The sequence below is a fragment of the Serinus canaria genome, chromosome 4, assembly GCF_022539315.1.
Source record: "Serinus canaria isolate serCan28SL12 chromosome 4, serCan2020, whole genome shotgun sequence".
Taxonomy (NCBI): domain Eukaryota; kingdom Metazoa; phylum Chordata; class Aves; order Passeriformes; family Fringillidae; genus Serinus; species Serinus canaria.
In genome coordinates, this window is record NC_066317.1 from 1,316,765 (window position 1) to 1,340,723 (window position 23,959).

At 45.4% G+C, this 23,959-nt stretch overlaps 1 protein-coding gene across 2 annotated transcripts in view; it reads right to left on the reverse strand.

Annotated features, from left to right (window-relative positions):
• SHROOM3 (shroom family member 3) overlaps nucleotides 1-23,959 on the reverse strand; it is a 111,511-nt gene that overhangs the window by 73,117 nt on the left and 14,435 nt on the right. For both annotated transcript variants that reach the window (XM_030238935.2, XM_030238934.2), the window contains exon 2: nucleotides 5,254-5,408. In XM_030238935.2, the coding sequence (XP_030094795.2) occupies nucleotides 5,254-5,408 (155 nt within the window). The remainder of the gene's footprint in view (nucleotides 1-5,253; nucleotides 5,409-23,959) is intronic.

The following is a 23,959-nucleotide window of genomic DNA, read 5'->3' on the forward strand; positions in this document are numbered from 1 at the left end:
TACGGCACAAAATTACATTAGTGTCATAAGAGGAAAGGATTAGCGGACAGACTTCTTTGAAGAATTGTGTTGGCACTTGTCTTTTTGTAAAAATGCCAGCAGCTTCCCCTCTCTCCAGGAATAGCCCATTTTCTCCTGGTCAATGAGGGAAATCATTGCTCAGTGAGGGTCTAAGCCAAAGCCTTTTGGAGTCTGTGGGAATCTTTCCACTGATTTCCATGGGCTTGAATCAGCTCTGAGCCGCAGATGTCAGCTGTGCTGACATCTTCCTCCCGCCCTTCCACACCTCCATAGGGTCATTCATCAGGTGGAGTGCAAGACTTTTCTCCTGTATTTTTTCCTAAAGCCGCAGTTATAGTAATTTGCTGCCAAACCAAGAACAGCTCTGTAGCTATGGCGTGAGTGCAAGTATTCAGGATGTCTGGGTTTAATTCCTGATCTTGCCACTGAGGTGTTTAAAGGAGCTGATTAAAACCAGATCTGTCTGAAAAGGCAGCACTGTGGCCCCGGGAGGCCCACACAGCCCAGCACCTTCTCGCTCCCGGCATCTCCCCTGGGTCTCATCGTTTGGGCAACAGGGCCCAGGGCCAGGGATGTACCAAGAGAATTACCCAAATAACCCAAGTGATACAGGGAATCTGTAGGGATGCGTGAAAACAAACATGCAGATTATGGTCATAGCCAAGGATAAGCTTAATCCTTCCTTTTTGAACAGTTTTTTAAGCACAACAGGAAAAGGAGGATGTTTTCTGTCCCCACTCCTCTATTTGACTTGTATTTTTAGTCTGAGGTCCTTTGAGAAGGAAAGGAATTGCAGGTACTGCTAAGGCTGAGGCAGACACAAACCACTATCACTGAAAACAGAAAATCAACCACCTTGAATACTGATCTTCACTAGAATATTCTATATACCACATAAATAATACCTGAACAGGCTTCTTGCAGTCACTGGTGTCAGAATGACTGGATAAATGCTAAGAGCACACATGGGCATCCTGAAGCAAGCAGTTTTGCTGTAAATCACAGCTAGTTTGAGATTTATGCTTTGTCCAGTCTCAGTGGCTCTACAAACACAAGTGTCACCATCACATCCCAATCTGTGCTGGCCTGAGCCCTGAAAACAGCAGCCTGGAAGAGATCTGCCGTGCCCTTGCACATTGGTATGGGCAGAGCAAGGGCCCAAAACCCTGTTAATTCTCTGCAGAACATTTGTCATTGCTGTTCCACCAGCAAATATTAATAGAGCTTTGCATTAATTAACCCAGCCTGAGGCTGGATCCCTCTGCAGGGCACTGTCCCCTGAACAAGAAGGACTGCACGGGCTGTGCCCTCTACCCGCCCTGCAGCCTCAGTGCTGAGGAGTGCCCTGGCAGCGGGAGGCTTGGCTCGGGCGGTGCTTGTGCTGCAAAGGCTGCGTGGGACTTGTCCCCTGCGGCCCAGGGTCCCCTTGGTGGCACAGCCCCGAGTACCACCATGCCTGGCTGCCCTAATTGCCGCAGTTACTGACACGCTGCATGTCCAGCCATGTAAACAGGGTGATGCTCCCGCAGCCATTCCTGCCCACTGACCTATGCAAAAGCCTATTTTTGGCAACTGCTCCAGGCCACTGTAAGGGCTGTAAAGCACACAGGGCCCTGCCCATGGTTTGAACCTTATCTTCAGCTGATGAAGGCATGCACAACACAATTAGATCAGACTGATACCACTGAAAAGGGTCTTTTTGTAATTGCATCCAACTCTGCTTGTATACTGCAGTTGGAGAGGAAGCAACAGAAAAAAAACCTAGGTTGGAAATAATGATGTATTTCACAACAAACCAGCAAAGTCTTACTTCTTTTGTAGCTGTAGCTCTCAAATAGCTTTTTCTCCATCCGGTTAAAGATCAACTGAGTATCAAAACCTCTGTAAGGCAGTTTGCTGAGGACAGTAGCCCAGCCTCCCTGCTACAAAATCCAGCAAACTGGTCTCTCCAGTTTCCCATTGTGATTCACACCGACTGCTCCAAATGGGCAAACCCTGAGCAAAGCGACCTCCCCAGCATCAGCCTGTGAATTCCTCAGGCCTGATGAAACTGGTTGTTCTGGTGCCCATGGTGAGAGACATTTGTCGCCAGCAGTGATTGAGGCACACTGAGTCACTCCCTGGGCTGCGAGCAGCTCCTGCGCCAGCTGCTTCTGGCCTCAGCCCGATGGAGTGTGAGTGTCAGCAAGGCCCCTCACAGCACACCAGCTGCAGGCCTGAGGTGTACAGGAATGAGCAAACACACACGTATATCTGAGACCATTGTCATGGAAATGAATGGGCAAAAGCAGTGAGGATGGGCAGAGAGGCAGGACCTGGCTTTGGGAACAGCCTTTCAAACAAGGGAGCTGTGTGAGCAGCTGTGCTAAAGAAGCAGAGAAAATGGAACATTTGAAAACTGTCACTGAGGGCTTCTGAGCTGGGGACAAGGCAAACAAAATGCAGCTAGAGAGCATCCATGAAAACTGATCAACATTTATCTCCCAAATAAAGATCCTCTTAGGGAATAGGCACAGGATTTACTTAACACTGGGGCTCATTAGGGCATTCTCTGCCTCTGCCCTACTATAAGTCTGTGAGCAAGGAAGCAGAAAGTGTATAAATTCACAGCTTCATGTCTCTCCTCCTGCAAGTCCCTCCCTGGGGACAGCACGACATTTGCACAGGAGTGAGAGGCAGACTCTGGTCCTCATTACTAAATACTCTTGTGCTGGTCATGTGAGATAGAAAATTTTTCTTGTTATTTATTGTAGCCTTTTATCTTGCCCTGAATTTTCCCTGATTTTGCCTTCACATTCCCTTCTTTGAAACTATTCCCACCTTGTCCCTCCATTACACTGATCAATCAAACTTGAGTTGATGAAGACTGATGATGACACATCCATCAGTTGTGACATTCCAAGGGAAGTACCATTCATTGCATCAGCCAGTCTGCAGACCTGCAAGGTGTTGTAACATCTACTTTTGCTTAGTAACACATGGAGAAGCTCACCCTTTAAGTACTAAAAGCTTACCTTTGTCCTGAAATAAAAGCCAAGGTTAAATAGCAATCTGAGTATGCTGTGTGGGCTATGGCACAATACATCTGATTTAAAAACTGTGTGCTTTCTATCTGGTGTGATTACAGAGAACTTCTGAGGTTTCCATTTGAAAAACAGACAGCTAAACCTTCAAAAACATGCTGACCTGGAATATGCTCTGCAGAGAGCCAGAACCACATACACCAAGCAGACTTTGCTGTTGTTTGTATATGACTTTTAAGGAGTAAAGTCCATGTCTGTGGGAGTTTGTGTAGCTCTGTAAGGAAGAGTTTCTGTGAATACTGAGAGCACTGATGAAAAATTCCGGTCACAAACAGGTCAGGAAATTTTCAAACTGCTGGTACTTGCAGCAAGCAACCCTAATGCATTTCAATTCAATAATTATGGGCAATTTACAAAAAAAAGCACCACAAGCATTTCAAAAATACTTTATTTTCAGATGATGTAGTAGTGCAAATCTCCAACCAACCAAACATGAACCCAGGTGGGAAGCAGGTTGGTGTTGCCTTTACCTGTCTAAATGGCTAAACTCATTCTGTCTGGAGTCAAGGTAATCTGCACCACTTTCCTCTTTTCTCACCATTCTCCTCTGGAATCCTTACCTTCTAGAACTGGAGACAAAATCTCTTCTTCTACCCTGGCCAGTGTGCTGAGTCTGGCCACTTCTGGTGACAGAGTGAATTCAGAGAAACTTGTGACCCACTGCCCACAGGGCAGTCAGGACCTCACATTTCCTGATTCTTGCTGCCTTCATGCCAGCACTGCAGGGTCAGCTGGGACCGGGTCAAATTACCTGAAGGCTGGGCTCTTAGCTCTTAACTGCAATTTTGCAGTTCTAAATTTATGGATTATCACTGAGTTTTAAATGTGCACAAAGGATTCAAAGTACCTTGGCAAGGGGATGGTGTGTGAATGTAATACCTCTAAAAGTTAATGTGCTTGATCCTTCTATTGGTGATGAATGAAGCCATGAAAGACTCCCAACCAATATTTTTTCTTGTTCACTATAATAATCCAAACCAGAAAAACATCAAAACCCCTTGCATACTCTTTAAAGAGGGAAAAAATGGTGGAAAGGTGTTGGGAATACAAAAAATGCAGAGAAACTATTGCATTACAAAACAAACTGTTTCTGTTTCCACAGTTTTGCTAAGGTAGCGTGAAATAAACATTTTCTTCAGTCAGTACATTTGGATTACAATCTACATAGACTTTAAGAAAAAACCAAATCCAAAATGTATTTTTGTAAACACTCATATTGCAATGAACTCCTTTAGCAAATCCTCTCCCAATGGGTGTGCAAACCATGTAACAGCTCTGTATATAAATATTCAGAATTTGCTCAAGGTTACCTAAAGCTGTTTTAGTTAAACAACCAAACAGAATCAGCAAAGCACAAAGTACAGCCCAGAGAGCAGGAGGGTGTCTGAGCTGGTCACAGCTGCCCAGCTTAGGCATCACCACTCAGATGTTACTCAGTTGTTCCAATTTAGTGACGCAAAATGACACCTTTTGTTTGAGTAATGACAGCTCCCTTGCTGTGCTGATCTTTACCCAGACTCCTTTTTGCCTAAGTGCGGAGCTTGAGGACAGAGCACTCCATAAAGTGATACCAGCTATCACTTAACTGGCACAGAAAGAAACTGGACATGGCCACAGCAAAAGACACAGACGTAGCATTTCTGTTAAGGTTTTAAAAAACCAAGCAATATAAATTCCAGACCCAAACATCTTTGATTCAAAATCCTCTATCACTCACCTGCAGAACACCAAACAGCTCCAAATCTTGATGAGGCCAGTGGAAATCTTTCTGCTGCCACAGCAACAGTGACACCATGCAGCAAATGAGGCAAGAGCTATGTACAGAGCTGTCACCCTTTGGCAGGGAGCCCCAGGCACACGGGAGGAAGATGAGACTGCCTGTACGTCACTGAACAGGGATCCTGGAGTGTCATGGGGCAGGGGAGCAGTGCAAGAGAAATGGGTGTTGTCACATATCAGTGACAAAGGAGCCCTGGAAATATTGGTGCAAGAACAAGCATTTGCCCTTGGGCTCATGCCTGTGTGCTCAAAACAAGGCTTGTGCTCAGATTAGGCCAAGCCACAGGCCTGCAGCTGGAGAAGTGAGGGGCATGGCTGGGTGGCCTGTGGGGCAGGAGGAAGGCAGGGAATGATTGTGGCTCTTGCCTACCTGCGGACGACAAGCTTCAGCTTCTTGTAGGAGCCTTTCACCAGGGAGATGGCCTCTTTCCTGGAGCTGCTCAGCTCCACCTCGTTGATGTTCACCACTTCATCACCAGCCTGCAGCTTGGAAGGCAGGGAATCTGCCTTCCCTCCCTCTTCGATCTGCCCGGGAGAGAAGGGAGAAAGTGAGATGTGCCCGACACGGTTTGGCTTTCACCTGCAGAGCTGAGCGTGTTTCTGTTCAAAGAATTGATCTACCAGACTCAAACTCTGCTCTTGGATTAAAAAAACCCCTTGCCAGTCAGCTCACTCAAAAGCCTGTGCTTGCCACCCCTACATTTCATATAGAAGGGAGCTTGGAAGCAGCAGCCAGATGAGCTCTGCCAAGAAGCACTGTTTAGAATAAGCCTGAAAAGTCTTTGCTATTTGGAAGCAGTGAACTCCAGCAAAACAGCCATGGAATGCCTCTTGATAAGAGCATCCAGGCACCAGCCCAAGGGCAAAGCCAGGATTAGAAGAGCTTGGATGTGATTTTTTTTGTTTAAACTCCCCTTTGGGATCCAGATGCCTGATGAACAACAGTTTATTTCTTACTGGCCAGCAGCAAAGCAGGAGCACTCAGGTGCAGGTAGTTAATGAAGTGCAGCATCTCTGTAGGGTTTTTCAGCTAGGGATATAAAGAAAGCAGATGATTATTGGAATTTTATGAGAAAGTAAGCAGTCTGCTGCAGGCTATGGAGTGACAAGGCTAGAAGCAGAGTCCTAGGGCACTTCCCTCTGCTTTGTAGGGCCCATCATGTACATGGCACAGTGACTCCCCATCCACGAGCCAGCAGACATACACCGAGTCTGGAAGGAAGTCAGTGACAAGGCAGAGGATAAGAAACTCTGGCCCAGGATCTCAGAATTGCAGCCTTGTGCACTAATGCACTCACTCTGCAAAGGGCCATGTTGGGCACTGCAAATCCTGAGTTCCAGGAGACTGGAGAGTGCCACCAGCTCCAAGTGCAACTGATAATTACTTAGAGTGCAAAACCTGCCACCACAATATTTGCTTTTCAAAGCTCCCTGCAGTCCCTGCTCAACAGAGGCTGTGACCTGTGTGAGCAGATGCCACGGGACCCACGCTCCTGTGGAACATCTGGCACAGCAGAAGCAGAAGCACTTCCTTGAGGCACTCACCTCCCCAGACATCCTGCTGAGACAAAGAGAGGTAGCTGGATTGGTTCTGCCTCAGATCCAGGCAGGAAGGGCAGCTATGTGCAGGGGTGAGATTTCTGGAGCAGTGGAATTGCATGCATACTTCTGGAAGTTGCTTTTATTTCAAGTCAGGCCAAGTAGAGTGTAATTAAGCCATGCCCCAGACATGTAACTCAGCACATGCAGACATACTGCCCAAGTTTTTACCAGGGCATTCATTTCGGTGTTGAATGGTGATTTCTCCCAGGCAAAGCTGGTCTGTTCCTCCTAACCAAGGAATTCCATCCCAGGTACCTTCTAAAATGTAAAATCTGACTTCCCCAAACATCAGCCAATAAAGTCTCCAAACCCCCTACAAAGGGAGGTAAAAATCATTGTCATTCATTTTACCAGGAAGTCGTTCCACTGATGAATGAGTTTTTTCTTTTCTTCTTAAGAATGGATAAAACCACAGGAATGAGCCTTCCCATAAAGAGCCTTGTATCACAATTACCAGGAAGGGTGAGAGATGAAACATTAGAACTTGCTGCCAGTATAAATAAATAACAAACGAAAAATGCAGTATTGCTGAGGTTTATTGCTGCTGTAAAGCAGAACAGGTGGGTATCATTTCAATGAAATACAATGGTGGGGTACTAGGGGTTAGATTAACTTGTGATATGGTCAACAGAAGGGATTTAATGTTTGGTTTTGCTTTATGTTACAGCATGTATACTGGAGAAAAGTCCTGCTTGGAAAAATATGTTTTGTAACAAATACCAGCTACTTCAAAGGCTGCGATACTCATCAGAAGCATTTGTATTCATTTGTGCCTAGATAAACCCTAACCTTGAAAAAATCAGCAGAATCTCTGCTTTATGATCTAACAATTCCAATTGTAATGATATATTTGAGGTTTTTCACTTCACAGGAACACTGTTTTAAGGTTCTCTTTGCAACTACATGGGCTAGACCTTCCTTTTTCTCCTTTTGCAGTGAAAATGGACATTCAGATTCTTCCATATTCACCTTTATAAAGAATGTGAAATCAAACACTTTCAGGGAAGACTAAACCCTGCAATACTTCTGATAATGCTGATAACATTATTAACTGCACTGAAAGAAATCTTTCTTCAAATCCTGATCCATTCCAGCTTATCCCTATGCCAAGGGCTCTTAAACTGCAGCTTGCAAGGCCAAGCAGGCAGCCAGAGTTCCAGAGTGAAGGATGCCATGAAGGAAAGTTTGTTAGCATGAGTAGAATCATCTGCAAATTCCTCCAGAGGCTGAAAGTGAATTGCTTCGCTCCTGTGTACTTAAACTGTCCATGAGCAAGACCTAAAACCAGACCCACATTGTGCCTTTGGAAGCTCTTGATGGCAGCACCAAACCTCTATTACTTATGGACTAGGAGAGAGTATAAATGGAGATGTGGACTGACATTTTATTATTGACACAGTTCTCTCATCTATTACTAACCTGTTAGCATTCCCATCTCTCATCTACCCAGCTGGGGTTACTTGGATACAAATTCCTGAAAGTTCCTGGAAGAAAACATTCACAGCAGGCCTGTGACCTGGTACTACTGCTCAGAGAAGCAAAAAAGGCAAAAAAACTCATAAGGTTCCACCAAAAGTCCAGAAACAAGGCCTTGTCTCCCAAAGCAAAGCTCAGATGCTCCATGTCCATTCTTCATCTTTGCATGCCTCTGAAAATATTTGTGTTTAAGGAGTGGTGATATTTCCTGGGAAGGATTGAGTGATTCAAACAAAGCAAGCTGCAGTATACACACAAAGCTCTATCACAGTGTAAGAATTATCAACAAAGCAAACAAACCTCAACATGCAGGTAACCTGGTTAAATGAACACCTGCTTCACTGCACAAGGCTGCACAGAGCCCAGGATGGGATGTGCTGGAGACACAGAGCTGAGGATGGGAGATGTGTGCACACCATGCAGGCCACAGCAGCCAAATACCACCAGGTGGGGACCACCTCTGCCTGTGGCTCCCTGCTCTGACCGGCCTGACTCACCCTGTGCACCAGATCCTGAGTGAGTGGAAATGGAAGGTGAGTTTTCTACTGTTCTCTAAATCCCCAGAGGATCTCAGTGCTGTCACTTAGCCAGGGCACAGCCAGCACTGCAGTCTGTTGTGGAGTAGCCACAGCATTGCCAAAACCACCCTCAGTAATCACTTGTGGCAAAAATATGATGGCCATAAGCTACAGGACCTTGTGCAAGGGGCCAATCAATGAATAGCCAGCAAGACCTCTTATGGTTTATTTAAGCTGGGAAAAACAAGGTGAAATGCAGCCAGCAAACCTTGTGGGTGTAATGATTGTCACTCATCCATCAGGAGCAGGAGGAGCCAGTGGGAGCGAGCCAGGGGCTGAAGTTTTTTTTCCTTTTGGCTGAATTAGGCCAACTGCTCTGCCAAGTCAAGTTATGAGAGGTGACTCAGGCAAGTATGGGATGGAGGAATACCTGAAAATCAGTCTTACTTTGAAGCTTTGGGGCTGGATTCAATGGCTGGTCTTACTACAGGTGCTGTGACCAGAGCCCAGGCAGTGCCAGGAGAGGAGAACAACCCCTTCTCCTTGAAGTCAGCAGGATCATCTGTACAGCAAAACATGTCAATAGCATAAAGACTCTTGTTTTCCATGCCTCAATTTCCCACCTGAATGGAATGGACACAATTGTTCTATCTTGCTCTGTCCTGTCTAATTAATGTGCGAGTGCTCTGTGGGTGGTGATGATCCAGATCCTGGCTCTTATTCCAGATGTCTCTGCAAATCCCTAGCTCCCAGGCCCTGGCCCTGGGGAGAGTCCATGTCAATGAGAAACACGCAACAGCAAAGTATCCCTTTCCAGAGGAGGTTCCAGACAGGATGGTTCCTATATCTTGTGAAATCCCATCAAACTTCTGTGATTCCAGCATGTCCCACACCTTTTCCTTTCTCCTGTTTATCACAAACCCATCTAGCCAATTCTGTCAGGCTCTTTTGGAAGGAGAGGACAAGGAGCTCCCTGCCAAGCTGGCTTCTCCTAAAATGCACCCACTTGAAAAGGCCTCCACAGTCTCCTCGGGCCGACGCAAACTCCAGTCCTGCCGCTGTCTTTTCTGCAGTAAAGCCTTCCATGCCCACTGCCCTTTGCTGAAAATCCCAAAGGCCACCCCTAGTCCTGCTTTGCATGAACATTCCAGACCATTTTCTTGCATTAGAGGAGGCTCCTTGTCACTCAATAGATCCTGCAGGAGACTTCAAACCCATGTGTTCCCCCTTTTCTTGGCTTACTGTAAAAGCAAGAAGTTGCTTAAGCGGATCACCAAGGATACATAAGACTTACTACTGCTGCCTTTTGTTTGGCTCACTATGGTTACTGTAGGTTCAGAGAGCACTGGCTAACTGAGAGCCTTTCTTGGTTATTTTAAAGAAGTTTTCTTTATTTATCCCTCTCTTCCCTTTCTTCTAGGAGCTTTTGTAGAAACAAATTCTCTGCAGCTCTTAAGATGGATTATTCCATCTTTGTGTCCTTTCTATGAGGAATAGTACATGTGATTCTGAAGCTGCAAACCTACTTGCTTGAGTTTCTCAACAAAAAAGAGGATCACTCAAGCAATGATGTGTGCACACTGCATGCAGTTGCACAGGTGAGAGCAGAGCCATGCAGCAGGCTAGGACAGTTCTGCTGACAGAAGCAGCAGCAAACTACTGCCCTTTTCGTGTCAGGTATTATAATGATGGGAAGAGAAGCATCACATATGAACTCCTGGAGGTGGCTGTTCAGAATTCCTGAGCTGCTGAAAAAGATTTTATAGGAACTGACAGGGTGAAAGAGGAAGCAATTTTCCCTCATGAAGGAACAGAGAGAGAGGGAGCTTTCTCTGATGCAAGAAGTCCCTGACTTTCCCAGGAGCAGCATTACAGAAAAATGTTCTCTGCTTTAGACGTCTTGTTTTCAAGTATTTTACTGGAACCATTTCCATTCTTTCCAGAGGTAAGATATGTTTTTGTTGAATCTGGGGTTCATCTCTTCACAAGGTCATCAGAAAATCTGACTGCAAATTGCAGTGAATACTTGCAGTATTCACTGCAAATTCAGCAGCCAAGGTTTTAGTCACATTTCAGAGCCCAGACTGGAGCTTCAAACTGGGAAGACTGGGATGTTTCATTTCCCTGTCCACTATGAGGTGTAGCAGAGCCACACATATTTGGCCTTCCTCAGAAAACTCACTGAGCTGCTCAATTGATGTGGGCTTTGTGTTGGAGATTTTTAATCCCCTGTGGAGTTCAGAGATGCTTCTCAAAACCCAAAAACAAAGTTGCAGAGCTGCTGAATGTCTCCAGAGGATATGCTGCTCCCCTTGTTCAGCCTTAATGCCATGTCACAACTGGGGGGCAGTGACATGCAGCAGACAGAAATTCCTCCCCATTGTCCCCAACCTCTGTGTCAACTGTGACAGAGCAGTTAAGACAATTCAATCAAGAAATAGTTAAGGCAAAGGTCTCCCCCTGGAGCCATGTCTCTGTTGGATTTCCCCATCCCTGGTGCATACAAGCATCTCAAGAGAATTCAGCTACTGCCACTTATACTCCAAGCTAAGGAGTTTCCAAATTAGTTATTGTTTTATGCTGCAGCTGAGCAAAGAAGGCATTTTTTCTCATAGTGTTCTGCATTGTTCTACAATAACATTTCTGCTCCCAAGTACAAAGCATAGTAGTGTGCAGACTAATTTATGCCACTAATTTAATCATACAAAGTTCATATTGAGGGATTTTACCTTGAGAGGCTGAAGTTGATCAGTGGAAGAACAAGTTAAATTCCACAGTTTTGAAGGGTTAGAAGTGCTCTGAAACCTTTCCAATAGTTTAAAGTAAATCTGTTCTTTAACACAGGCAAAAGAAGGCATTTTCTCCCACACTCAGCCTGAGCATGTGAATGAGCACCAGGATGTGAGTGGCACAGATGGTGCAGTGACTGTGGGCACCAAAGATGCAATCCAGCTGCAGATATGCCAGAGGGATCCATGCAGGAGGGATGCAAGTTACTGACAAGTGCTGAGGGTTCAAGGTCATTCCTAGGACTGCCCTGCAGGCCCCAACACTTCCACACTTTTCCATTTCCTGCATGATTGTTTCCTGTCCTGGGAGCAAGGTTAATCTCAGCAGCCAGCCCCTCAGCAAAAAGTGGCAAGAAGTGAATGGAAAACAGATTGCTGGCCTGGGCTCCAAGAGATAAGGAGACATGCCTGGATGAGTTTGCATCTGACTCCTCTTGGTGACTCTAAATTCCTAAGCCAGTGGAGGAAAGAAGGCTTAGCTCTTAAGATAATTTTCCACCTTCTTAAGCACAAAACTGTTAGGCTCCCACAGAGATTTCTACATTTAAAAGAGGAAGGGGCAGGGAAAATCAAGTCTTCTTTCAACTAATGCACAAAGGAAGATGGGCCTGTGATGCAGCTTGGATTCAGGCCTTCAAGAAGCATCCAGGATCTATTCTGTAACAAAAGGCAAAACTAACAATACATTTTCTGCACCTCTCATCGATTATACAAGACAAGGAACTAATCTGTGTTTGCTGTGGGTAATGCCTTGAGCTGTATAAGGTCCCACTTTTAGAGTCTTGGTACAAACACCTCATCATGGACAATTCCTGCCCCAAGCCCTCCAGGATCAATGGTAGCTTTGACAAACAGAGGGATGGGAAACAGATGTGGAAAAGCTGTGATGATCAAGCAGAGAGGCAGCACCAAAGTCAGCTCTCAGCTACACATGGGCGACATCTGGACTGAACCTCCAGGCAGGGAGAAGAGCAGCTGCAGGACAGGGCAAAGCCAGCTGGTTCTCAGCCAGCATAAGTCCATCACCACTGCCTCCTCCTGCCTTTCCCTCCTGTTGCTTACAGCCAACAGCAAGTGGGCAAGGCAAGGAAGGACCGAGGTGCACCCGGGTCAGCTACAGAACAGCGATGCCAGTGCAGGTACAGAACAGTGCTTGCCCTTTGAGGGACCACTTTGTCCTGTTCTTCCTCTGCTTCCTGCTTCCAGCTCCAATCCCAGCCTGCAGAGCACACCCTGCCCGTGCTCCTGGGAATCAGGGAGCCTTACTTCTCTGCTCACTGTTTGGTTTTTGCAAACAATCCATTCCAAGCATGCCACAGAGGGTATAGCACCAGGTGACACAAATACTGGGGCCTGGAGCACCTTAACTTGATCCTGTTTGGCCTGTGGCAATTATCGGCCGATCTCAGCTCAAGGGGCTACAAGAACTCATTCCCTGTTCCTCTGTTGTAGCTGATACAGCTCGCCCCTCTCCAGAGCACACAAAGCCAGTGGCTGCACAGGGCTGAGAGTTAATATTTGCTTTGCAAAGGGAGAGTTAAAAATAGATGTTTGCCAAAGAGTCTGCTGGAAAGGTCCTCTGCTCTGCCCCAAACACACCCAAAGATTCTTTTTTTTCACCCTGCTTTGCCATCCTGCCCCCAGCCTTACAGTCCTTCCTCACATTTCTCACAAGGTTTCAGCAATTAAAAAACCAGTCCCCACAACATTTTGACAGCAAGCTCATTACAGCCTAGGCAAGAGGCTGTCAAACTTGTGGCCACCCAGCATAGGAGACAGCACTGCCTCACGGCTGTGGAGTCCATGGCACTCAGTGCTCCTCACTCAGTGCCACACATCCCTCAAAAATGGAGATGGGTCTGTGGAAGCAGCTGTAATTACTGAGGTAAGGTGTTGTTCAGGGACAGCCTAAACCCTATGAATCTTAGGATATACAGTCAGTGGCATTAGCTGTTCCCTAATCCTTCCTACAGGCACTTGCACAGAGCCCAAACACCATCCCCAAACAGCCCTTGGTGGTTGCAGCCTATCCCTCAAACAGTGGGATGCTATGGACTACCATCCACTCACAAAAAAGTTAAAGGTGCAAGAATTGGCCCACCTCAAAATGTCCCCTTTGGCACTGAGTGCAACTGGATCAGTTTAGGAGCACGTCATTACTTTTTGCTGTGGACAGATTATTTGCTGTGCACTGTGTGGCCTCCTGTACCTTCTGTCCCCTCCCTCTGGCTGTCCTCACCATCTAGGAAAGCAGACCAGTTGGAGACTGGATTTGTTCTCTACTCTAAGGACAACTTTTCAAGGTTTGGGAAAGCCATCCCTAGCGTCACAGGAACAGCCATAGAAGGAAATTCAGTCACTGCTTTAATCTCCTGGCTGCTCTAAAAACAAGGCACAAATGGCAATGTGTCCTTCTCTACAGGATGTTTAACAAGATTTCATGGACTTTTGTATTACTGTTTTTACACTTGCTTTTATGACCTATATTGCTGTAACCCTCTGAGGCTTGACAGGGTGACCAACTGCCAGGAGACTTGTTTGGGATTGTCTCACTTTGGGGTAACTGGAAAATATTCCCAAGTAAGAAAATACGGCTGAGACACACACTGGGGATAAGCTTGGAGCAGAAAGGAGACAATCAGCAGCTCTCAAAGGACAGTTGTCAAGGGTTTTTTTCATCACATGATTAGGCAGTGAACTTCCTGCCTTGGCATATTGCTCACATGGATTCAAAGCAGAAATGTCAAGAAAACCCACCCTGCAATCAGGTAATTCCATAAATTAGGTGAATCTAAAGCTATGGGATTTTCTGGCTATTGGAACAGGTAGTACTTATCTTTCCTGTAGACAGATCCTTGGCCCCAGCATGGCCAGTTACTGCTTTTGATGTTTGCCACTTCTCTTTCCCTTATTTCCCTTCCCCAATATTACCACTTCCATTATACCTATTATAAACAGCAATAATGATAGTAATGAAAACAGCAGTAATCATTCTCAAGAACTTTCCTTCCATTAGCTAATTTGGCCTTTCAACACCATGGGGAGATAGCAGGAAGTATTGTTCCTAAATTAGAGAGGAATAAAAACAGGAGCCATGTTTATGTGACTTTTCCAGGGTCACAGAAAGCACCAGTCAGCAGTTCTGGAGCTGCACTCTCTGCTCTGACTGAGGTGATGCTGTGCTGATGCCAAGCCAGACTCCTCACCTTTAATATTGCATCCATGTCCCCAGCACTGGGGCATTTTCTCCCACAGCCCTGTTCCCTTTCCTACAAGCAGGAGGAAGTACTCTTGGATATCCATCCCTCATTACTCCTGGTTTCCCACTTGTCTCCAGATGTTTAATTCTCTTCTGTTTGCTGTTGTCCTCTCCCTCATGATGCTATCATGTGCCTTTTACCTTTTGCCTTTCTTTATCATGCTCTTCTTCCTCCCCATGCCCAGTAATACAGACCATTAACCACTAAACAGTCTATATCTGAGAGGAAATAAAAACAGATCATGCAGCAGAGCTGTGCTTGATGAATCGACTGGAGCTTTTGCCAGGATTCAATAGCTGCTGAAGGGATTTAGGTATGCACTTCTCTCTCATTTTAATGAGAATCAGCCATCAACATTTGTAGTCACTCTTTGAAGATCAAAGCTTAGAGCAGCCAGCAGCAAATAAAACTCCGTTGAACATTCAGAGAGGTGTCCTTCGGGGCAGGGGAGTTCGCTGGCATCCTTAGGGATGAGCAGGAAAAGCTAACAGACTTTCCAGAAGGAGCTGAGCCGGCTCACCCCAGCATCTTGACTCAGTGCCAGGTCACACCCCCTGCACAATGCCACAGCCAGAGCTCCCCTCGGCCAGAGAATGGGCGGCAACAGCGCGCGGCTCAGAGCGGCGGTGCCGGGACAAAAGAGGAATTTCACGGTCCAAGCCATTGTCATCACATCACTCTTGGCAAACCCTTTCTTCATTTCCCCAGCCTTCTGTAATTATTAAAAGTTCTTCTCAAGTGAATTTAGTGTCCATGAAAGATGCTAGGCTCACAGCCCGGGAGATTCCTTTTCCTTGCCTACAGATCAGCTTGTCACCTCCTCCCTGCCACCTTCTTTCCAGTTTCTTTCGTCTCCAAGGAAGACTTGTCCTCTGAGATCTTAAGGGATGGTCAGCTCCACAGATCCAAGGGCAGCAGTTAGTTTTATAGAATGGGCATTTCTGTGCAGCAGGCCATCGAAATGGAAAAGAGCACGGGAACTGAAGCGCCTGTTCTTGCTCTGGCCGTGTGGATATCTTGAAGCGCTTCCTGGTCTTTCTGAGAGCAGGAGAGAGATGGAGCAGCACGTAGGATCTCGCTGTGAGAGAGATCCCCAGCCCTGGCGGCTTCGGCCCTGCAGTCACTATCCCTGTCCTCTGCTGCCACCTCGCGGCTGCTCCACATTCAGGGGACAACTGCTTTTCCGTGGAACTCAATTCTCAGTGCAATTTTTCAGTTATTACTGGTAGTGTGAAAATACAGCAGTGCTGCATTTAAGCCACAGGAAAGATCTGAAAGGTCCAGAGGCAGATGCTTGAATAAATTTTATTGTGTAGGAAAGCAAGAATAAGCTTTTTAAGAAGTGGTATTTACCCTATTCCTCAATTTAAATTCTGAAAAGCCAGGCAGGCTCATCAGGAGATGCTGCAGTCCTCTGTCTACATACAAAATGAGAGGAAAGGGGTCCTGACCCTTTCAGTTTGTCTGGCAAATACCTTTCAGTGCTTCCTGCTCTGCCAGACATGATCTCTGAGATCTCCTTTTTCTGATAGTATCATCCACCTTGTGGCTCAGAGCACATTCCCTACGAGTTTGTCCTGAAAGCACCTTATGCTGCTAAAAATTATTGAACATTCACATTCATAAGCACTGAATTAATTTAGTTCGTGGTCAGTGTCAATTTTTTAACTACTGCCCAAAAGCCCCTGAAATCCCCTGTCCACATGTCAGCAAAAATGTCTTTAACCTGCACGGGAGGGTTTTTCACCAGCTCAAGAGAAGGCTGGAGCAATCTGGAAACTAAGATGATAAGAGCAGGCTTAGCTAGTGATTAACAAGGCATTTCACAGCATTCCAGGAACTCTTTGTTAATTTTATACTGCAGATATGGACATAATCCTGCAGAAACTGCCAGGGTGAGAGAAGAAAGGCATTTGTTCTCTTCTGCCTCTAGAACAGTCCCTTCAGATGTGGGTGACACAGACAGGTGCTCCCTAAAGCCACTCTCACAGTCACATGCAGCACCTATCCCTCTCTCTGTGCCTGAAGCCTCTGAAGTAGCCACATCCTGCTTGGAAATGTCTTATCCACACATTTTAGGGAGGGGAATTTATACCTGCATTTCCAAGCTTATTCATTTACCAAGCCAAACACTTTTTGGCAAAACTATTTTTAGCTGCAGTAGACACACAGATTAATTCAGCTGCAATTCAGGTTGAGGCAGGTCCAAGTTTCCAGAGCTGTCAGGTGCCACGGAGATGGATGAGGTAAACAGACCTGTAAAAACACCAGGCACATTGCCTGCTGTCTTCCTCCTTCCTGCTTGCTTTGGATTTACACCTTGCCCTGCATCTCCAGGATGACTGGTAAATTCCTCTCTAGAGGAAGGCTTTCAACTTATTGTTTTACCATATTGTGCCAGGGACAAGTCCCATACAAGCACTGCAAACACAAATTGAACACACACATTCCCTTCCTGCCTTCTCCTCCACTTGGCCCCATTTCCTGATTTCTCACAGTTCTCTTCATGTTTGTTTGGGGATTTTTTGCTGCTTTTCTGTTTCCAAAAATGTCATTGAAAATAAACTGACAGGACAAACATCTCCGAGGTTCCCACTAACCAGGGTGATGTGAAATGATGTGTTTGGCTCTCGGCAGCGAAAGGCCCTCGATGTCAGGAAAGAATTGGATTACAAAGATTCCATCCTCCAGTTTTATATCTGACTCAAAGTGAGCCCTAACTCCTGCATCACGAAAAGGCCATTTGGCTTGCTGGACTCCTCTCTTCTTGCACATAGTGCCAGGTTCTGGAGGTATTGTTACAGACACATGGTGATGAGGAATCCGGGTAAAAGGAGCCCTTCTGTTTTCTCAGCTTCAGCCTTAAGCATTGAAAAATCATGTTCCTGCCTCATGCTGTTTACACAATGCACTGGAAGCTTTACCCTTGCATCCCGGGCTGGGAGGAGGAAGGAGAGGAGCAGGAACAACTAGAAAGGAAGGGAATACGCCTGCTAAAGCCAGCCACTACACAGAGGCCAAACAGCATTTCTTTACTTGCTGTAGCTCTGGGGGATAAGGCAGCAGGCACATGCTTTTATAAGCTGAATTATACATTAATGAAAATCCCAGGACATTCCTGAAAGAGTGGAGGCATTAGTGGCAGCTGGGATGCTGGCCAAATTCCAGTGAAGGTAACTACACTGTTTCCCCATGGTCTCCTGGCCACTTCAGTGAATGCACTCAATTGTTTCAGCTCCAAGAGGCTCTGCAGCATCTCTGGGATGTACAGCTCTCTGGAATAACATTCTCACTTGAGGAATCTTGGTGGAATTTAAAAATAAGTCCTGTGAATGATGGCAATGTCATTTCTGGCAAACGATTTTGCAACAACAGGTTTGAGACAAACAAGCTGCAGAAAACTTGAATATTGCGTAAAAGTTCCAAGAGGAAAGAACAAAAAGTTCACTGAAACCTCTAAGTAGAAATGGCAGACACTGCTCTGTTTGGAATTAGTTGTACTAATATCCTTCCAGGGATTTGACCAGACATTGCTAAATTCAATATATGCCTTTTCCATTTCATGGGGCTTGGATGAAGCCTATACAGAAATGTTACTGATAGGTAAGGCTTTATAAAGGGAAGGCCTTGCAACAGGGCTCTGGCCTATTACTAAGGCTAAGGAGAAGGGAGCTGTGGGGGAGTGACTCAGATGGAATAGAGGGATGTGAGAGACATTCTGCCTGCCTGCTGTGTGTCCACATCGTGTCCACATCGTGGTGTATGGTGGCTGGTTCACTTGGGCTTGTTGTGCCTTAAACATGCATGAACTGGCATGGTTTGGGCAATAAAGAGCCCTCCTTTGCACTGCCTGGGGTCCCTGCGTCGCTCATTATCGCAACACAGAAGGATTTTTCAGGGAAAATGTCCCTCTGTAAGAGAGGGCTTGGAATGAATATTTCCTTTGCTATGGCTACAGATGGCCAGCAGCAACCCTTCCTTCAGGCTTCCAAATCATTAAAGGTACTCTCTGAGGAAGTGCCTTTATGTGAGCTGGAGAAAAGCAAGCACTGCCTTGTCTGTATCAAAGCAGACTGCAGTGAACTTGTGAAAAACTTGGATGAGCTTTGAAGGCCAGCTCACATTCAAAGGGCCTGGCAGGAGATTTCCACTGGGAAATGGGACAACAAACCTTAAGGCTCCAAGTATGAGTTTCCAGCTGTCCAAGCAGAGACTTTGGGGAACACTGATATTGAACTGCTGCTGTTTGCTCTCACCCTTGCCAACATAATAATTTAAAATGTACAGTACCCTTTGAAAAGCTGCACAGAGAATCAGTTCCAGTAAGATCCCAGCATCTGTTCCTCAAACTGAATTAGCAACAGAGCCAGCCAACTCTTTTAGTTGAATCTCCCTTTTGCTGACAGGACAGACCCCCAGATTTGAACAAAGCCTGAGCAGTTTGATTGTTTCCTGCATTCTGGTCCTTACTGAGGTCAGGATTAATGCCTTCATTGCGTGGAGAGACAAAATACCAAGTACAACAACAGCACAGTGATCATGGTGGCCCCTTGACTGTTTCTGTTGCATCCTAGAGATCCCTGTTAAATTGCAGATGTAACTCTGTGCCGATGTTTGTCTTCAGGGCTAAACAGTATGCAATGTAGGGATGGAGTCCCTCCTCTCTACTTGCCACTGGCATTGTCCCCATTTGTCACAAGAACTGCTAATCCTGGATGTCCATCTCTGGGGGAGCTGGTTTCAACCATTGATCAGTCTATAAACCCCAGAAGCCAGCCATGGCTTTCAGAGGAGGCCAGGTGACAGCGGCCAGTGCATGATCTCAGCGATGTTTTCCACCCAGCCATCCCTGTCCTGACTGATTAACTGAGAGGGGACTGAAGGAGCAGCATGCAGTACTTAGCTAATTACACTGCCCGAGGTCTTTTGTCCTGCTGCTGCTGGATCGCCTCAATTGATTCTTTCAGGCCCTAAACAGCTTTGTGGGCTGCATGCCTGGGCAGAATAAGGTCTTTTGTCATACTTTAATGAACGAAAATGTTTTAAATCCTCTCCTTCTCCCTCCACTCCAAGTAGCAGCAAGGGTAACCCTGGTGCAAGGACAGATGTGTGTCTGTCACCGCGAACATTCTCCTCCTCCAAGGCTGTGGGAGCTTACAAGCTTCCCAGCCTCAGCTATCCTATCTACCCAACGTATCTATTGCCACCTCCATCTCCATGGCCTACAGGGGATCTAAGTCTTGGAAGACTTTTAGAATGCAGCTAAAAATGTTTTAAATGTGTGAACATTCAGCACGATAACTCAGGTTCATGAGTCATTAATTCCTGCATAAACCAATCTGAAACTTTTCTTTTTTGGGGGAAAAAGAATTAAAAATAAAAATTCTAGCTACTGGTGATGGTTTTTTTTGTAGTTGAACTAAAAACACTTAATATTCCATTTAAAACATGGGATTGGCAGCATTCCAGTGAAGATCTCCACAAAATGTCTCCTAGTCAGTTAATCTAATAAACTTCCTCATATAATGAACACTTTCTCAGCATTGTCCAGAGTCATTAATCCTGGCACAGCCTCCCAAAGTACAAGTAGTAAAACACGGATGTCATGACCGAGCTATGAGCTGACCGCGCTGCGCTCTACGTGCCCATTCTCCAAAGCTAGTTATTTTTCAGCTGGCTGAGTTTTAGATGTGAATTAAAGTGATTAATAAATGAAAAGGCTCTTATCATCCATTCCTGTGCTCACAGTCCCTGAACAATTTTGCCCTGCCACTTGCCAACGAAGCTGTAATAGCTCACAGCATATGCTTCATCACTTGATGGTCAAAACTCTTAATCTGAGTAATAAGGGCAAAGCCCATTCCTTTCTCCAAAGGAATGGATGTGGGCAAGGAGAGAACACCTTGGGACTAACAAGCAGTCGTTAACCCACCGTGATCAGAAAATAAAGGCGTGCTGCTCTTTTGAGACTGCTGTTTACACTGAATGGGCCCCACGTCAGATTTGTTCCCTTGGAGTTCACGTAAGTTGGTTCCAGTGCCAGCTTGGCGTGTCTGAAACGCTAATTGTCTTGTTTCCATTTCACACATCATCATCACAGTAACATTTCTGGAACCGGGAGACAAATGCCAGTTTGACTGGAAGGCAGACTGAAACACAGCCAGAGAACCTGCAGGTTTAGTGCAATTCCAAAAATGGCTTCTCACTAGCCCAGTAAAAAAAGTAAAACACTGGCAAAATTGCGGCCCTATGCTTTGGTTTAAAAACTGCTGTTTCAAACAAGGGCTTTTGCTGAAATGCTCACAAATGTTTAGGTGTCTGCTTGTACCTCATAGTCCCATAAAAGCTTATTTCATTCAGGAAGAAATCAATAAAAGCCCAGGTCCCCAAATGCACACAGGTGAAATCCATTTGGAGTTAAGTCCCAAAGCATGACACGTCAATACAATTCTTTGCAGGTTTTAAAATACTATTTTTGAAAACAGAATTGAACTATTTGATTGACAATAAATGAATAAATGCACACAGATAACATAACGTGATAGGAAAATGCATTAAAGCAGTTGACACAACATTTCCCTTATCTGTCCAAAAACACAGACCAAATTTTATTATCTACTGGCCTGGCATGGTCTAGCTCCATCACCTCAGCAGAAGGTTTAGAAATTGGGCACAGGATTCATGTAGACAGTTCACTGTATGCAGAGAATGAAAGCCATGAAATATAGAGTCAAGCTCCCCAAAATATTTTTGTCTAATACCCTCCATTACGCAGATTTTCCTATTGTGGAAATACATCCATAGTGGAGTTTAGAAACTTTCAGGTTTGAAACCTTTTTTCCAACACTGCAAGTATCCATCCTGCTGCCTAATCAGACTCTTCTGAGATCCCTTCCAATCTCACAAGCAAACATGGAAGTGGCTGATCTTGAAGCAAATGTCTGCCAACAGATATTTCTTCCTTCTCTTTTAGGAGCATGATGAGAAGTGTTCTTCATGCTTTCCTAAAGAGTACGCTCTGAACAAAACCTGTGTGCCTTGCTCTTTGGGCAGCACAAGGACTGAATAACCTGATGCATTTTTAAAAGTTTTTCTGCATTTTTTCCTTGTCTCCTTCTCTTCAAAATGTCAGTTCAGCAGCTTAATGTCCTTCTGAAGCAGCACATGAAATTCTGTTCCAAGATGCTGAACATTGTGCCTGAGCTTTATGCCTAACCCTGCCTACCCAAATTCCTGAGACTTTTCCTTGTGACAGAGCAATATGCCTAAGTAATTCATTTTGTACCTTAGGGACACATTATTCACTCCAGTCAAAGAAAAACACAGGGCATTTTCTCAGCTGAGATCCTGGTGCTGTTCCAGTATGACAAATGTGTTTATTTACTTCATCTAAAGCACTGGCCTCTGGAAATCTTTGCTCCATGCATTATATCTGGTGATTTTGATGAATCAAGGAGCTTACTTGGGAATGATGGAGAAGGCAATATTGAACGAGGATCTGAGAAAGAGGTCCCATGGCTCTTCAGCATCATACAAGTTTCTCTCCAGAACTCAAAGAAAAAAGGCCATCATAATTTATTTCCTAAGGCCTGGCCACTCTGTCTAATCAAAGATCCCCTCTCCGTAGTTCAGGCACTGCACTCACTTCTCTTTCTCCCATCAGTAGCTAATTCCAAGTCCAGTTGTGTCCTAGAAAAAGCAGGGGACGTGTGAAGCAAAGGAGTATCAGGGCAGGAGAGAGGTTATTTCCCCTGCTGCTGGGAGAGAAGCAGCCCAGATAAAAAACGTTGTTCTTTGATGCCATAGCACAGATTTGGGATATTGGCCAAGGCCCAAGGGCTGTCCTTGGATGACTTTACTGTCATGTCTCCGTTTCTCCAGGCAGATAATAATGCTCATCCATGACACTTAAATAGCCAGAACCAAACTCTGCTTCAGTTACATCAGGGCACAGCAGAGGAAACACTGCTGACACCTCACTCACTCTTTCCAGGTTTACCACAGGAAATTCCAAGAGCAGATTCCCACCCTGATGGTTCATCACATTCCTCACAGAGGTACCCAAGGGTATTTCTTCAAAGCCCTTGTTGTGCAACACCCCAAAAAGCCCTTTGTGTCCACCACCTAAACCTGTGTTATGTGTCTGCTCTTCCTGTGTGCCAGCAGGAAGACCTCAAACGGCCCCAAAACAGAAGTTAGGTGAAAGAGGGCACAGGTGAGGCCTGAAGTGGGACTGGATTGCAAGCAGCAGCTCCTTGGTCCTGCTGCAGGTCTCCTTCTCTTGAAGCACACTGCTTTCCTCACTGCCCAGGAATGAAACTGCCCAAAGGCACAGTGCAGAAAGGACCAGGCCTGTAAGCTGGTTTCATTTCATTATTTGCTCCTAATCTCCAGTCAGTTCCCACGCAGGTTGTGAAGTATCGATCACCCCACAGCAAAAGCTTCCAATGAACAATGGATCTGTGGTTAATGAGTCCCAGGAACTCCTCTCACCTCACTCCAGCCCCTGGGGTGAGAAAGTTAAGTGCTCCTCTGCAAGCTCAAGTGACTGCTCACCATTTCCTTAATATTCCATCTCTTTGTGTTTTGCAGTTTGCCTTCTGCTGAGCTAATGTTTATTTTTACAGAGAGCAGTTATTGTGGTAAACTGATATCAGACCAGCAGTGTGGGAAATAAGATTTCATCTCCTGTACTTCAACACTTCATCCAGGAAGGCAAAGAGAAGGCTAGTGCAGTGGTGATGGCGGTCACTCCTTGAAGCTTACTGGGTCTCTCTCACCAGTGATTTTCCATGATTTAGATTGTGTGCTTTTTTCTAATGGAGAAGATATTGCATTCCCCTCATTTCAGTGTGGAAACCTCTTGGGCACATCGGCATCTGCTGCTGTTGTCTAGGTATTGGGACACCAAGACCTCTAGGAAAATTATTCTTTCCTGTTTGTTCATTTTAATCACACCCTTGAGCGTGTTTTACTTTACCCACATAGGTAATATTAGAGAAAATCATGGGACTTCTGAACTGAGAATGGTCTAGGCCCCATTTGTGTGTTTGTAGACCTCTGCTATTCAAAACTGTGCAAGAAAAAATGTCTTTTTACTTTTGCAATTGTGGAGAGCAGATGATTCTTTATGGAAAATACAACTCTCTAAGAAGGTTTTCTATTCTAATCTTGCTGACTAATCTTTCTTCTTCTAAAGTTTTAATCTTGCTTAAGGAATAAATGTGTGATATTGTGTTAGAAAAGCCAATCAACTGCTCAGGCTCTAGCTGGGAAGCAATGTGAGTTCCCCTTTGTACAAGCTCCTCTCAAATGTGATTGTTTCCCCAGTGTCAAATTCCATGGATTTTAGCAGCTGAATGGGTACAAAATTTGACATGGTCAGAAACGTGTGCTTATAAAAACTTATTACCGTTGAATAGCCGGCGCAT